At 36.5% G+C, this 17,809-nt stretch overlaps 1 protein-coding gene across 14 annotated transcripts in view; it reads right to left on the bottom strand.

The window, feature by feature from the left end:
* Nucleotides 1-17,809, bottom strand: part of MEF2C (myocyte enhancer factor 2C) — a 190,203-nt gene that overhangs the window by 86,175 nt on the left and 86,219 nt on the right. For all 14 annotated transcript variants that reach the window (XM_021008170.2, XM_021008209.2, XM_021008245.2 and 11 more), the window contains one exon: nt 7,882-8,085. In XM_021008170.2, coding sequence (XP_020863829.1) covers nt 7,882-8,085 — 204 coding nt within the window. The remainder of the gene's footprint in view (nt 1-7,881; nt 8,086-17,809) is intronic.

The following is a 17,809-nucleotide window of genomic DNA, read 5'->3' as shown; positions in this document are numbered from 1 at the left end:
CAAACTGAAGTCATAAAGCTCTTTGTGAGGCTGCTAGGGTGACAGTAGATAGATTGCAGTACATGGAATCACAAAGAGCTTAGCTTCAATCCTGCCTCAGACACACTGTCTATGTGACCCTGGGCAAGGCACTGAACCTCTCTTTGTCTCAGTTTCTTCATGTGTTAAAATGGAGGTTATACTAGCATTATAGAATATCCTATATTATTTAGTTATATATTACATTAATATAGCATATAATTATGTTATATAATCATATATCAATTAACATAACTTTATATAATAGATTATAATAGCACAGAGTAAAGAAAAAAAACTTTGCAAACATTAACATGCTTGATAAGTGCTAGTTGTTGCTGTTACTATTATTATTGTTGATTTTCAGTGGGAAAAGAGAGATTACCTTTATTTTGCTTGGCTAGAGAGAATAACTAGATCTGAAAGGTAAAAGTTACAGTCAGCCAGATTTGAACTGCATAAAAAGCAGTACCTAATAATGACAGGTATCAGAACTGGAATTGGCTATATCAGGAGATAATGATGATAAAAATAATGCAAAACTCTTTAAATACATCATCTCCCTTGTCCTCTAAGCAGCCCTGTGAGATAACATACTATAGACATTCGTTTGTTATAGGTGAGGAAACAGGAGTGGGGCAATTAAGTGACTTGCCCAGCTAGTTAAGTATCAGAAGGGACAATTCAAAGGTAGGTCTTCTTGACTCAAGGCCAGTACTTTTCTATTAGTGAGTTCCCTGTCACTAGAAGTCCTTAGGCGGAGCTTAGTTGATTACTTGTTGGGGGTGCTTTATAGAGGTTTCATGCTTTACTTATGAGTTGAATTAGATGACCCCTAAGGTCTCTTAAAATCGATTTTCTGTGATTCTATGACTGCTTTTCCTCTACTGTATTCCAATAAGCCATAATTAGTAAGTAACTTATTTTTCATAATAATAATAAAAAACAGCATTTATAAAGCTCTTTAAGGTTTGCAAAGCACTTTACACATGTTATAACCCAATTGATCCTCCCCAAAACCCTGGGAAGTAGGTGCCATCATTAACCCCATTTGGTAGAAGAAGAAATTGAGGCAGACAGAGGTGAGGTGGTTTGCCTGAGATCACATAGCAAGTAAGTGCCTGAGGCCAGATTTGAACTTGTGTCTTCCTGACTCCAGGTCTAACTTTTAAGATCAGGTTTACATCCGAGAAAGTCATCTATACGGGGCACCTCCCCATCTCCTCTCACTCACTTCTAAACTCTCCACAATCTGGCTTCTGATGCCAAAAATTACCCAAAAATTACTGCTGGTTTCTTAATTGTCAGATCTAATGGTCTTTCCTCCATCTTCGCCCTTCATGACCTGTCTGCAGCCTTTGACACTGTCAGTCATCCTGTCCTGTATTCTCCTCTTTAAGCATTCATGGCACCACTCTCTCTCATTTCTTCTTTTACTTATTTGACATCTTTTCACAGTCTCCTTTGCTGGATCTTCATCCATGTCATGCCCATGAACTGTCAGTATCTGTCTGTCCTAGGCTTTTTTCTTCTTCCTGTGAACTGGGGATGGGGAACCTGCAGCCATGAGGCCACATGTGGCCCTCTAGATCCTTAATATAAGGATTTCTTCTGTAAAACTTGGACTCAGTCAAAGGACCTCACTTGAGGACCTAGAAGGCCACATGTGGCCTCATGGTAGAAGGTTCCCCACCTCTGGTCTAGATTGTCTCGCTTGGCTATCTTTTCTTGTCTCATTGATTCATTATCATCTCTATGTAGATGGGCATGCTAAATAGAGTGCTGGCCTCAGACACTTACTAGGTGTGTGACCCTGGTTAAGTCACTTAACCCTGTTTGCTTCAGTTTCCTCATCTGTAAAATGAGCTGGAGATGGAAATGACAAACCACTCCAGTTTCTTTGCCAAGAAAAGAAACAAAGAATTGAAAGACTGCATAACAATAACAATGCAGATGATTCTCAGACCTGTATAACCAACCATAATCTTTTTCCTGAACTCTAGTCTTGTATAACCAAATGTCTTGGGGACATCTTAAAATGGATGTCCCAAAGGCATCTCAAACTCATCATGTCCAACTCATAACTTATTATCTTCACAATCCTCTTCCCAAGTTTCTTATTACTGTCAAGGATATCATCATTTTCCTAGGTACCCAGGCTCTCCTTGACTCTTCATTTGCACTAACAGCACATCAAATCTGATGTCAAATATGTTATTTCTACCATAACAGCATCTTGTATATGTCCCTTCCTCTTCATTCACAACCACCAACACAGTACAGGGACTCGTGACTTTTCTCACCTGAGCTATAGCAATTAGTCTTCTGACTAATCTTCATGCCTCAAGCCTCTCCCACCTCAAACCTGTCCTCTACTCAGGAGCAAGGTGGTTTTTCAAAGGTATAGGTCTGATCATGTCATTCCCCCTTACTCAATTAACTCCTATGACTCCCCGTCATCTCCAGAATAGATGATATAAATTCCTATCTTTGGCATTTAAATCCCTTTACAGCCTGGCCTCTTTGTGCATTTCCAGTTTCTTACACTTAGCATTCATTTCTATAGCTGTACCACTCCAGTATCATATACTTTGTCTCACGTAGGTTGTGTTTTGTCTCCACAAATGGGCTGTAAATTTCTCCACATCTGCTTCTTTTGTTTCCCTTACAGTATGTAGTACAGAGCTATGTACACAGTTGGTATTTAATAACGTATACTAAAGGAATGAGCAGTAAGCATACCCTACCAAATACTGAGGAAGAATGTTTAGAATGGTGCTCTATGTAAAGGAAACCGTTTTCTGTATGTAAGGTAGGGGGTGGTTAAGTGAATTTGGACCGTTAGGCACAATTGAGAGGAGAAAGACATGGCCCATTAATATCTTCAGAATTCTTATAGCATTTTAATAACCTTACACACAAAGGTAAATATTCTTTCTTAATGTCAGTGAAGTTAAATGAAACGGACTTCCTTCAAAGGAAATGCTTTAAATACAACAGCTGTTTTTGTTTTTTAAACCAATGGATTAAAAATTTAGCACATTTACCCAATCCGACACATTTATATATTGTATCTAAACATATATTCAAACCGCATTCAGAATGGGGGGAAAAAAACCAAAACGATTGCAGTCTTCTCGTTAAGCTTTTGTGAGTCTTTGTGCCACTGTAACAGTAGTGCTAATTATCAAGCAAAGACATGATAATTACGCAGAGCTTTTTTGTTAAGAGAAGAATCTTTTTCAACACCCACGCACTGCACAATTTCCTCTGACCCTGCAACACTGTCTGTAGCATGGCCCAGGGATCTTATATTTCAGTCTGAATGTTGGAAACAGTGTGGTTTTTCTCTTTTTCCTTGTGAATAAACTAATTTGGGGGGCTGGGAGTAGGGATAATAGTCCAAATGGGAAGAAGCATAATAAATGACCCTTCATGCTAGAACTCTCCTGCTGTTTAACGCCATTCAGTTATAATCCTTTTATTGCAGATAAACAAGATTGAAAACTTTACCTAGTAGCAGCAAGATTATGGAAATTTCACGATTTTGTTAAATCTATCTGGAAACTAATTTCTCAGGGACTTCTTTCCCCACAAGCCAGACTCTCCATGTCTTCTAACCTTCACAATCAATTTCTGTCCAAGTGTAGAAATTCTATCAATGTGACTGGTTCTCCCACCTCCATCCTTTCTTCTCTCCTTTCCTGAATGATCTCCTTAGCTACTTTACAAGACTGGTCAAGGCAGACTTTTGCCATGTTAGAGTTTAATCAACAAGGCACTTATGAAATGCTTGCTCTGTGCCAAAGCCCTCCTGCATCACTGCCCTATTATGGCAGAGGATCTTGCACAGCTCAATGAAACTATGAGCTCTGCCATTCAGTGTTACCCAAGAGGAACAGGTCCTAGTGGACAGTTCTGACAAAAAGTGATCCACTGGAGAAGGAAATGGAAGACCACTCCAGTAACTTTGCCAAGAAAACCCTATGGGCAATATTAAAATGCATGACATTGGAAGAAAAGCCCGTCAGGTTGAAGGCCTGGTGTGCTATGGTCCACTGGGTCATAAAGAGTTGGACATGATTGAATGAACAGCAATGTTCCGAGAAATGCACGGAGGATATTAAAACAAAAATCCCTGCCTTCAAGGAGCTTACAATCTAACGGCAGAGACATACTGGAAACAACCATGTATAAACAAGGCACATACGGGATAAACTGCAAATACTCTTAGAGGAAAGACACCAGGAGTCAGCAGAACTGGGAAAGACTTCCTGAAGGCAGGATTTTAGCTGAGGCTTGAAGGAAGGCAGAGAAGCCAGGAATTAGTTGGGCTAAGAAGGCTCAATGCATTTAACTCACCATAATGTTTTAAAAAATTATTGATACATTTTGTTTTTACAAATCATAAAAATTACTGGCATGTTCTCAGATCAATATCCCACAACGTACAATTCGTTGTCATTCTGAAAGTGTGACCTAGAAGCTCCAGATCATACTTTCTCTGGGTTCAGAATGCTTAGTGTGGTGATGTTAGACTGAAGAAGCTCTAACGGCCTCTTTAGTCCTAAAGCTTTCCAAATCTCCATTTGTAAAAGGAAACGGCAAATGAACAGTGATTAAGTGCTTCTAAGCCGTCTAGGAGGACTTGTGTACTCCATTAACTGTGTCCCCAAAAAGAGACCTCACGTATGTGTTAAACTCTTAAAAACTGACCACGAAACACACAGGAAGCAGGAGTACCTTCCTATACTTGAATCAAAATAATTTTCCTATATTTAACTTAATCTTTAAGGAATGGTAAAAGTTAAACGGCTAGGATTTAAGCAGCTACGATTTAAGCTAGCTCAGTGGATAGAATCCTGGGCCTGGAGTCTTTGAAATCCGACATTTGCTTGCTGTGTGACCCTGGGCAAGTCACTTAAATCTGCTGGCCTCAGTTTCCTCATCTGTAAAATGGGCTGGAGAAGAAAATGGTAAACCATTACAGCATCCTTTGCAATAAAATCCCAAAAGGGGTCATGAAGAGTCTGACATGACTAAACAACAAAAATTAAACCCTATTATAAAAATTTTCAAGGACCTAAACAACTTCCTGTATTGTCCTGAAATTATGTTGTTGAATTTTATTTAATATTCTGTACTTAAAAGCCTGTAATATTTCTAGGATCTGTAATTTCATCAGCATGGGCTCATTACCCCACTGATGTAGACCTTGATGTCTTAGGTTGTTCTCATGAATTGCTGGGGCCAAAAACTTCATCTACTTTTGGTCAAACTTCCAGTGATGATTTTGTTTGAATTTAGGAGATGATGCACTTTACCAAGGATATACACCAAGCCTTTCTAGCTTAGTAGGAAATGTCAGAGTTCAAATACTAATTTTATGTCCTTTGAGATCTTAATTCCACCTTCACACCAAGATGAAATATCAAAGCATTAAATATTACTTGATATAAATGAGCTATGGTGTTGAAAAATGAAAGACTTTGTCTTAATAGTATTCCTTGGCTTCCTTCAAGTACCAGCTCAAATCCATCTTCTATAGGATCTCATTCCCAATCTCTCTTAATTCTAATGCCTTCTTTCTGTTATTTCCCGTTATCCTGTAGATAACTTGTTTGTACGTATTTGTTGGCTTAATGTCTCCCCTATTAAACCATGAGCTCCTCAATGGCAGAGACTGTCTTTTGCCTTTTTTTTTTGTACCCCAAGACTGAGCTCAATACCGACAACACAGTAGGTACTTAACAAATTCTTACTGACTGACTGATTGATTAACATAATATTTTTGACCTGTATATAGACACTTAAAATAAGAGTACCATGAGAATGGACTATACCATAAACTGATCATTTCCAAAAGTCATATATTTATATATTTACATACAGAAGCAGTATGGCATCATGGATATAGAGCACTGGAATCCAGAAGACCTGTGACATGTTGGCATTCTGCCAGTGAATTAGTCCTTTAACCTTTCAATAGCCCAGGCAATTTTCTAAGGCTCTAAGTTATATAAGAGTTGCCAATGGGCACTGTTAGAGGGAGTTTACATACTGGAAGTTCTCAGACACTAATGAAATTACAGGTCCAGAAAAACAACAAAAGAAGTATTTATATTATCTATCTATCTAAATATGTATATACTATATAATATATATATATATATATATATATATATATAGTATATACATATATATTCAGACATATGTATATAGATACACATATAAATATAATACTATTTTAGGAAACAGCAGGAAAATATTACAATTTCCTCAAAATATTAAGTACTTTTCAGTTAAGTATAAACTTTTAATTTAATATTTGTAAGGGACAATTTGAATGAAATGTTGTAAATGTGTACCTGCAAGAACTCTTAAGTGCATACTGCATGAAGGCTATTCATAATTTACTTTTAGTTCCCTAAAGTTACATTTTTTTTTTTTGCTTAGTCTTGGAATGTAGAACATTTATATGCTTGACATTCATTGTAAACTTCAAAATAACTTTTAGTAATAACCGTTATTAATAATAAAGTTAAAAAACCACTTAACTGTTGAAGGGAGGAAGAATGTAGGAGGGAGAACTATGGGATGATTAATTCTGTTTGAACAAATACTACTATTATTTCCTTAGTATAGACCCAGACTAAATATGGCAGGAATTAATTTTTCAAAATATTCCAAGAGAATAGGAAAAATATCAAGACCTAGGAGAAGACGAGTAAAAAGAGTAAGCTAATAAAATTGGAAAAATTTGCATCTTTTACTTTCTTTCCTAGTATTTTCTGCTCATGAAGATAAATCCTTGAGACCATTTGGTAGGTGATCCAAAGCCATTTTTTTTTTTTTGCTTTTTAGGCAATTGGGGTTAAGGAGTTGCCCAAGGTCACACAGCTAGTAAGTGCCAAGTGTTTGGTCTGAGGTCAGATTTGAACTCAGGTCCTCCTGACTTCAGGGCCGGTGCTCTATCCACTGCGCCACCTAGCTGCCCGTGATCCAGAGCCATTTTAAAACTAAACACTTAACTGTAGTTCTTGTAGACCAACTGTGAACAAGTTATCATAAATTTTTGTTATCCTTGCCATTGTGACCTAATGCTTGGTATTATTTTCCGGCATCATGTAATTTCTTCCCCCTCTCCCACAATCACGTACATTTGCACATGTTGTCTGCTAGCCCCCCCTCCTGACCTCTGGTCTTGAATAGACTCTCCCATCTCACACTGAACACTCAGCTCATAAGCCTTATGGATCTGACTTTCAAGGCCAGCTCAGGTGTCATCACTTCTTCTACACAGTTTTCCCTGATGTATTCCTCTCTTTTTGAGTCTCTCATGCTACTTTTTTCTAGAACTTCTCTCTGTTAGTATATAGCAATACATTAACTTGCATATCATAGTTATTAATGGATATATCATCCTCCTTTCTAGACAAGGTTACCTTCAGGATGAAGACTATGAAATCCTGAACATGCCAGACAACTAAAACACTTGTGTTGAAAATCTGTTACATTAATTCTTAATGCAATATATTCAATCTAAAATAATTTTTGTAAAAAAAAATACTTTGCTACAACAAACATTTAGAATTATTTATCTACCAAATATCAGCTCCTAACTGTGTGATGTAATTTTAAATGAATAATTTCCTCTAGAATTCCAACTATATAACTAAGAAATAAAAAATAAACAATCAACCATAACAGCATCAGTTTTATGTAATTTTTTCCCCTACTGCTTTTGATGCAACTACACTCTGAAAAGAGAATTAAGTCTTGCAGTTCAGATGCAATGTAAACATTTGGTGGATGTCCTTCAATTCTGTGAAAGCTTTACTCCCACAAATCCTTAATTCTTACCTCCACAATGTCTGAATTTGTTCGGCTCTCATGTGGCTCATTGTACTCTGTGTATTTCAGCAACACTTTGTCCATATCCGTGCTGGCATACTGGAACAGTTTGTTGGTACTGTTAAAGATGATTAGCGCAATCTCACAGTCACATAGAACACTCAGCTCATAAGCCTTCTTCATTAACCCAAATTTCCTCTTTGTAAATGTCACCTGGGGGAAAAAAAGGAAAACAAGTCTCTCAAAAATCTTGTGTTTTTTAAAAGTATTCTTCTCTTTCTTAAAACAATGACTTATCTCCAATACTGTGCCAAGCACTCCTACATTCAGAAGGAAAGCAAACAAATCCAAAACTGTTTTTTAGCAAAGAATATAAAAATGTGTGGATTCTAACCTCTAGAAATATGTGTAACTCAATGCATCATTGAAAAATAGCATATTTTTATGAAGGCAGGCAAGGAAGTTTTTGTTGTTTCACAATCTGATGCCCTACCCTTGGAACCATCTATTTACAAAATTTCATTTCAGAACATAAAATATTTTGCCCAAATATGTCATTTCATTTAATCCCCTTCCCTTCTCTTATTTACCCTTGCCTTCCCTTATAAGAGTTTCATATTTTAGGTTTATATTCAAAAAGCTCACTTTCTAACTCTGGCAGAAACTATTGTTATTCCTCGGGCCTCACTGGTAGGCATCGTTAGCTAATTTGAAAGTTAAAATTTAATTTCTTGTGCATTTAATTCTGTGATAAAATCAGAAATGATTAATTGTGCATTGTACAATGGAAACAGCCCTGACCCTGGAGTCAAAGAACATGTGTACAAATCTTGCCTCAAACACTTACTACTTATATGAACTTTGTAAGTTATTTAACATCCTTGAGACTCAGTTTCCTTATCTGGAAAGGTAGAGAGTAGTACTAAATCACCTCTAAGGTCCCTTTAGCTCTAGATCAATGATCTTATGATTTTTCTTCTGGTAGTCACAAACTTTGGACTTTCTTTAGACAAAATTTTGAAAAAATCAGTTCTGTTCTCCTGAATATCATTCTTCTGGCCTAACCATGCCATAAACTGTGGAGTTATCTTTGGCCCTTTTTTATTTTTTCACCCCTTTATTCAATATTTCACCAAATTCTATCACTTCCTCCTTCAAAATATCTCTTAATTCACCAATTTCCTCCCATTTGTACTGTCAGTACTTCAGTCAGATCTCCATAACCTCATAGTATGATAATGACAGCTTCCAACTTCACAATAGTCAGCTTTCTAACTGGCATCTCTACCCCTAGTTTCGTTTTCTTCCAGTTCATCAACTTACAGCCACCTCAAAGTAATTTAAATTTTGCTTCTATCATGTTATCCTCCTCACCTTATGAAATTCCCCAAACTCCATTTTATTTTCCAGATAAAGTCCAAACTCTTCTGCCTTGCCTTCACTTCATCATAATTGTTTCCCTTAGCTGGAATGCCCTTCTTTTCCTCAAAGAATATTCAAAGTCCACTCATCCTCAAGGTTTGGGTCAAGTCTCATGCTTTCCAGGAAGCTTCTCTGACCACTACCTCACATGCTGATGTTTTATTTCACATTTCCTATTCTTTTTGCTTCTTCTTAATTTTTCTCTTTGTACCAATTCCTCCATCATCTGTGTTGATTTTATTCTTCATGTTGTTGACCCTCATAACCCCTCAGCCTGATTCATTAATCTCTTCCTATCCAGGAGCTTGGTCTTCATTCTAATTCATGTTATAAATGGAACAGTCAGACTTTAGACCATGTCATCACCAGAACTGCCCTTCCTCTGAGATCCAGAACTCTGAAAACCCAAATTCATCATCCTCTTCCACTCTCATCTTTGCCATCCTAAATCTGTTCTTTGCCCTTCCTGTGACTTTCTTTGTCTCCTGTGCCCTATTATTCCAGCCCATCACCCCTGTTATAACTGCACTTCATCTACTTTAACATCTTGACTTTATAGTGGACTATCTCAACAAGTCACTGTCTTCTACCCTCACATTTCTTGTTCTTTTGAAAGCCTGATATTCTTGCCTTGTTATTTTCCTACTTTGGTTCACTTATACCATCTGTCTTCTCTGCTCCCACTTTATAGAATGGTTGAAGGAAGACACTAAGCTGTGCTATGCTGACTGTATATACGATAAATTTATGTTTTTTGATCTCACCTGGTTCTTCACTGTAGTCTACCAATCCTTTTATTCTTGTCTTATTGACTCCCTAAAACATTTGTTCCATCAGTCATTCCCTCCTTCACTTTTACTGTTTCTCTACTTTTTATCTGATCATCCCTTAGACTTAAAGAAAAAGCAAAAGCCTTCCCTTGACTCTGCTACCCTCTCAAGCTATCATGTTTCTGAGCCTAACCCTTAAAATTTAGAGAGAGAGGAGGGGCCTTATAGGTCATCAAGTCTAACCCTATCATTTTTTTGCAGATGGAGAAACTGAGGCACAGAGTAGATAAGTGACTTGCCTATGATCACATAGGTAGTAAGCGTCTGAAGTGGGATTTGAACCCAGGTCTTCTAGACTCCAAGCTTGGCACTTTATTCCTTTTTCTCCCTCAATCCACATCTAATTAGTGACCAAGTTCTCTTCTTCTATTTCCATATCTCTCCATCCATTCCTTATTCCCAAATTGACCACTCCAATTCAGCCCTTCATCACCTCCTGAGTCACTTTGCCTCTACTCATTGCTTTTTCTAGTCCATCTTTTCTACATCTGCCAAAATAATCTTTCTTTTGCATAGATCTGACAACTTGTGTTGCTTAGCTACTCAGAAACAATGATATAAAGTTAAAAAAATCCCTGACAAATTAGTCTGATATTTAAGCCTTCCACAATCTGTTGCCAACCTACCTTTCCATCTTTATTTCATATTACTCTTCTTCCTCCTCTTTATCTTCCAGTTAAATTAAACAACTTCCTCTTTCATGACCCATCCCTGCTTGTGTATTTGTTTAATAATTTTCCAGTGCATAGAATGCATACACCCTTCTTTATCTCACCTTTGAAATCTTTCACATCTTTTAATGCTCAATTCAGGTGATACCTCCTTTAGGAAGCCTTTCCTAGTTAACTGATTTCAATTTCTGGATATGCTCCTTTTCCCACTGACAACACTGAGAAGTATTAGCACCCTGACACTTTGAAACCAGTCTTGGTCATGGTGGAAGGAATAGAGGGAGTACCTGGCTCTTGGAGCCTTTGATCACCTACAAAGTTTGAGTCTTGCGGCTAGTATCCTCATGTAGGTAATAATGATGATGACACTCCGAACTCCCAGAGGAGTTTAACTGCTTTCTTCACAACAAAACTATGAATTAGTAAGTATGTGTATTTTTATTCCCATTCTGTAGATGATGAAACTGAGGCTCAGTGAGGTTAAGAGAAAACCAAATTGACACAGTAAGTGTTGGAGCTGGGCCTTGAACCTAGATCTTTAACTCCCTAACTAGTGGTCTTTCCACTGACCTGTTGATCTTGGCTAGACTCCCAGTCCCAGTGCCACATCCTACTGTTGTCTAAGACTTGCAATGTTTTAAAGCAAAATCATAACTAGGAATTCCAGTGGGGTGGGATGCTGGTTTACTATATGAACACTCCTGTGTATAGTCAAAGCACATTAGAAACGGATTGTGGGAACTGCGATGTTTAAAGGGAAGAAGGGTAGAGAAGAACATTGTGAGACAACTAATTAAGGCAGGAGTGTGTGTGTGTGTGTGTGTGTGTGTGTGTGTGTGTGTGTGTGTGTGTGTGTCCTGGAGTGGTACTATAGATGATAGCAACAAAGAACTGGATAGGATGGAATGAACTTTAAAAGATAAGAGGTGGTTGCTGAGTAATAAAAGTAGAGGGAATGTCTGCTGGCCTTGTGTGTGAGTGTGAGAAATGGAGCATCCATTTTCAGAGACAGTGCTAAGAAATACGGTGTTTTTAGGAAAAATTTAGGCTTTAGTAAGTACAAGAAGATGGAGGGAAGGTAAAGGGAAAAGACCTTGGATTGAAGTGGGGTTTAAGAGGAGAGTTAAAAAGTATGTAGTGGAAAGGGAGGACAAAAGAGAATACGGGTTGGGGAGGATTCAAGCTATGAAGCACAGAGGTAGAGGGCTTTCTGATGATCCCAGGCATCTTGGACGGTTCAGGGTTCCAGGGCGGCATGTCTGGGGCCATTTGAACTGGCGAATAGATGGAGCTTCAGAGTGGAAGCCCAACTGCAATGGGACTCTGAAGCCTGGCAATTTGGGGGATGGTAGATGGAAGGGGGAGGGGAAGGAAAGCATGTCCCTTAGGCGGTAGCAGAACCTGAACCTGAATCTGAGGAAAATCCCTGGTTGTAAGGTCCTGGTTCCAGTTCTTACATAAAAAAAAAAATCTACTGTAACATATTAAGATGATGAGCCCTATTTGGCTGCCAGTGTGGGGCAATAAATACAATAAAGAGAGGGAAAAGCATAAAGATTCCTTGGAGGTAATCTATGATATCCTAAAAATTTGGTGAAAACTTAGAACATCAATTATAAATGCTATAAAAAATTGTGGACATTGATTTTCCCCTGGTGTAATTTTCTAAGTAAATTAGAGACAGGTCACTTTTCTCCTCTTAAAGGTAAATAAAAGTATAGGTTTCATTAATAAAAGATTTATATTTTATTTATTAAATATGCATGGAAGATATTTGATTTAAGTGAAGGGAACATTGGCAAAGTACTATTTATCTACAATTACGTGGGAATTGGTAGCTTAGCGCAGTGGTAGCAGAATTCAAATCCATGTAATTTACGAAGTGTTTTAATCTGTTAGAATTCCTAATGCAAACTAATACTAAATGTAACCTCTTTCCACCTTGGAATCCCTGCTGGTCACACCACAGAGAACCTGACATTTCTGTGTTACTCCTTCCTACCAGCTAGTCTTTCAGTTCAAAAATGTCTTTTACGTATCCATTCTCTGTATTTTTCTTTGCACTGCATGCTAACAGCACACATTCTTTCTGTAGTACTATGTTTGTAGCTCTCACCAAGATGCTTATGACAAAATATAGATTTTATAATATTGTCATATCTTATTACAGAACTACTTCAAAAAGCAGCTTATCTGGCACTAGTCTTGTATAGGTACAAGATCAGTTATTACTAATCTCAAAGAGTTAAATGCAGTAGAGTTTTGTTTTGTTTTTTTTAAGAGTGAGTAAAAAATAATGGAATCATTATAGATATCATTGGTAGCAAGGTCTTAAGAGTATAGATTTATTCAACTTTTTCAGATAAAAAGCACCTATGAAGCACCCCCTATATGCAACTTCCAGATAAAATCTTACCATATACAATTAGTCTTCCTGTTCACCTTACTTCTAGTGTCTTCTGCCTGCGATTACCTTTAATTTTACTTCTATATTTCTTGTTTGTACATTGTTGTTTGCATATTGCCTCCCTTATTAGAGTGTAAGCTTCTTGAGGGGCAAGGAATGTTTTTTTTTTTGTTGCTGTTATTTGATGTTTTTGCTCTTTTTGCATTCCTGGCTCTTAGTACAGTGCCTGGCACATAGCACAAGTTTAACAAATACTTGTTGATTTGAAGGAAAAAAAATTTAAAAAGGCTTGTGCAAGGTGCTTGGTGCCAGATTTCACTGCTCTGTTTATCTGCTGCTCTGTGAAATACAAATGCTCTTCAACTGTTTTCATCTTTAAGCCATTAAGAAGCAACCACTCAGGAAGAGAAGAGGCATTTACTTCAGTACATCTGTACATCAGTATTATTTTAATAAGTGAAATAGGCAACATGTCACATGCAAAATATAGACTGTATTGACTCAAAAGACTTTAATGTATATTTAAAATCAGACTTGGTGACCACAAAGTTGTAGATGGACTATCTCCATACTGCATGGTTTCTATAGAAGAGAAACCTCAAAATTTAGCTCATTAGAGTTTATGGCCATCAAAGTTCCCCTAAGTACTAAAATAACTTTAAAGTCACTATTTATTTTACCTTTAGGTACTTCTATACATTTAGCTTAATCAAATAGTCTTCAGGATGATGCATACTTAATAACACTTATCACAAAATGCAATGCATATAGTTTTTTTTATTAAAACTGCAGATTGAGTGACAAATATATTAAACCATTTAAGAAAATCTTCAAATTTTGTTCTTAATTGGTCTAAATTTAATTCAGTATTATGTTCATGTTCTTCATAGCATCTCTCCAAATGTATTTCATAATGCTTTTCCCCATTGTTCATAGCTAGATAAAATTGTTTTTAAGCATTAATGTTCTTAAAGAGATCTAGGATATTACTCTTCTTTTAAAATATGCCACTCAATGACAAAGATTGCAATTCAGAGCTTTTACATTTAAACATGATAATGTACTATAATGATTACATTTTTCATACTTTTACAACAGTTTGCAATGGGGAGAAGTCCATATTTCTGTTTCAAAAAGAGTATTTTCAACTTTAGGTGAGCAAGGAAACTGTTTAAGGTAGTTAAGAGGAAAGAATGTTTCTGATGTGCACATCAATAAGCATGCATAGTGACAAGGAATAAATCAATAATGTATAAGTGAGCAGCACAATTCAACAAAATTTTTTCTTCAATTTTCTGATGGCTTGAAAAGTTAGCTATGTACTGAAAATAAAATTAGTCTACAGATATTGACCACCGTTAAATTCCTTTACATCTTGGATTTTAAAAGCCTCAGATGTAAAATGACACAGTAGTAAGTCTTTGGATTTTGAAATTTAAATCTTCCTACAAATTTACCATTTAGCTTATGCCTATATCAAGTCCTAAAATCAGATTTTTCAAGAGGAAAACTGGGCATAAATTAGACTTATGCACTTTTGAAGTTGAAAGAATAAGCTGCATTCCTTAGGTAATTGTTGGAATGCATCCACAATTTTAAAGAAGCAAATAGAAACTATAGGAAATAAAGTCTTTTGCCAAATGACATATTTCCCCATAAATAGTATTGAAAACCCCAATGCTTAAAATCAACATTGTTTATTTAAAATAAAATTTCCTTCAGATAGTATAGACTTAGTCATAATTTCAGTAGATACTAATGATTTTAATTGCCTTTTTTGTTTGTTTAATAGCTAGATAGAGTTTTCTGCATATTTTCTCATCAACTTTGTTCTGGACATGGCAAGAAGGTTAAGTGCATATACTTTTCAAGTCAGGCTGAACCAAGAAAATAATTAAGATATAAGATGTATTTTTTTTCGAGACGGTTGTGAGTTAAGTACCCAAAGAAAGTTTCTTGGACTTTCTACCTCTCTCTTCTTCACTAAGTTTCATATACTAGGTTCTTTAGAAATATTTTTAAGTCCAGTTCTACAACTTGGATTAGATATCACCTGTTTGAAGAGTACTATTTTGGGCAGTGGGAAAAATACAAAGTTCACATCATTCTAGTCTAATCAATATATATTTAATGTATACTACATGCAAGCTTGTCAAGGAGGTAACATTCTACTCTTCAAGAACATATCACATATGTAAAGACACAAAGTCAAAGTAATTTGAGTTAAGAAAAAGCACTGAAACTGACTATATCAGAATGGGCTTCATGGAGTAAAGGTAATCTCATTTAATCCTTGAAGGAAGACAATCATTCTAATAGGTGGAAATGAGAAGGAAGTAAATTTCAGGCATGGGGAGTCTCATGTAAATGTATAGACAGAGATGGAAGGTAAAATGTGGAGAGGAAACAGGGGTCTACCCATTGGACTGCTAACTGCTAAATTCTGGAATGTGTGATACATGAAGGTACATAATATGAAATGATTGGGAAGGTGGTTAGAACCAGATTATGGAGAGCTTTAAATGCTTGGTTGGGGAGTTTATATTTTATCCTACTGGAGTTTTTTGAGCAGAGGAGGGATGTGGTGAAATCTGTGCTTCTCAGAGTTCTCAGAATCAGGTTGCTTAGGAATGTGACCCAGAGATGGTGCTAAGTGCCATCTAGGGCTAAATGTCTGAATGAGACTGACAGAAGACAAATATCAGAAGGTAAAGTTGTAAAGGTCTTCATGGAGATAATTTTGGTAGTTGTATGACTAATGGAGTAAAGGGGCAGGGAGGGCAATGAGGACAAGGAGATAAGTGACTCTAGTGGTTATGTAAATGAAGAAGAAGGGATGGATATGAGAGATATTGAAACAGTAGAATTGACAGAATGTGGATACTAGTTGGATTTAGCATGGTAAAAGAGAGAGAAGAATCAAAGGTGACTAAGTCTTGGTGTCCTTAATAGAACTCTGGAAGTTTAGAGAAAGAAAAGCTCTGGGGGGAAGGTGATAGACATGTTGAACTTGAAACCCTGATATCAAAGTTGGGAAGAAGTGTCCAGTAGGGAGTTGGTAAAAGGAACTAGAATTCAGGAGTGATGAGGGCTGGGTATACCGGGTTGACAGTCATCTGTGACTGATAGGGAATGAGATTGAGCTGCTTTTGAGTAGAATCACAAAATCTTATCATTTAAAAGGACCATTTAGTCCTACCTGTATCTGATCAACAATTGTCTCTATAATATCTGCAACAAGTGGATAGCCAACTCTTATGTGAAGCTCTCTAGTCACCAGGGGTTCTTAACCTAAATTCTATGAACTTAAAAACATGTTTTGACAACTGCTTTTCAATACAATTGGTTTCCTTTGCAACACATACATATATATATATATATATATATATATATATATATATATATATATATGTATATATACACACATTTACATATTTTAATTTTATGAATTTAAAAACAATATTCTGAGAAGTGGTTAACAGGCTTCACCAGACGGGATTGATAACACACAGAAAGGTTAAGAACTTCTGCTCCAGTGAGCAGAAACCCACTATTGACTGAGGCAGTCGATTATATTTTTGTTCTATCATACTTGTTATGCTTTAAATTGTAAACTTCCCCTAACATTGGGTTTAAATCTGCCTCTATGCATCTGCCACTAATGACTCCTAGCTCTGCCCTCTGGAGCTAAGTAAAAATAATAAAACTCCTCTTCTTGATGACTTTAAGGATTTGGAGGACAATGATATACTTCTCCTAGCTCTTCTTTACTGATGTCAATATCCCCACTGCCTTCAACTAGTCTTCATATGGCATGGTTTAAAGCCCCTCACTATCCTGCCTGTCCTCCTTTGGAACTGCTCCAAAATAGTGTGCCTAGTCCTGAATGCAACACTACAGATTCAGTCTGCTGACCAGGTTGGGATTGACACTTTTCATGTGCGAGACACTTTTTGTCCCTTAATACAGACTAAGAACTCATTAATTTTTTGGTTCCTGTGTTGTAATTGTTGACTCTTGCAGTCAACTTAAACTATATGTACACATACACATACACATACATATATGTGTATGTATGTATATATATAATGTGCATATGTACATGTATATATAATGTGTATATATGATGTGTGCATACGTATATATGTGTATACACACATATATGTATATAAAACATTATCTAGTTATATTCTCCCATCTTATCTTGTAAAGTTGCTTTTTTGAATTCAAGTATAGAACTTTAAATTTATATCAATTAAATTTAATTTTCATAACATCTTTTTTCTTTTAACATCATGTATAATTCCCAACATATACCTATTAAATTTAACTTTTTCCTGATGGAGTAGGAATGTGGACTGGATCTATGATTTTACTGCCATAGGGAACTTCTGGAGAAGGAAACTCCCTCTACCAATATCAGTAGTGCCTTTCTTTGCAACTTAGAGAATCACCCATGCCACTCAAAGATTAATTGATTTTCTTAGGGTAGCATAGACAATATGTATCAGAAGTAGGACTTGAATAGACATCTTCATGACTTTAAGGAAAGTTATATATATATATACACACATACATATACCAGCTTGTCTTTCTCAATTTACATA

This window comes from Phascolarctos cinereus, unplaced genomic scaffold (genome assembly GCF_003287225.1).
Source record: "Phascolarctos cinereus isolate Bilbo 61053 unplaced genomic scaffold, phaCin_HiC Scaffold_4;HRSCAF=312, whole genome shotgun sequence".
NCBI lineage: Eukaryota > Metazoa > Chordata > Mammalia > Diprotodontia > Phascolarctidae > Phascolarctos > Phascolarctos cinereus.
This window is presented reverse-complemented; position numbering and strand designations above follow the sequence as displayed.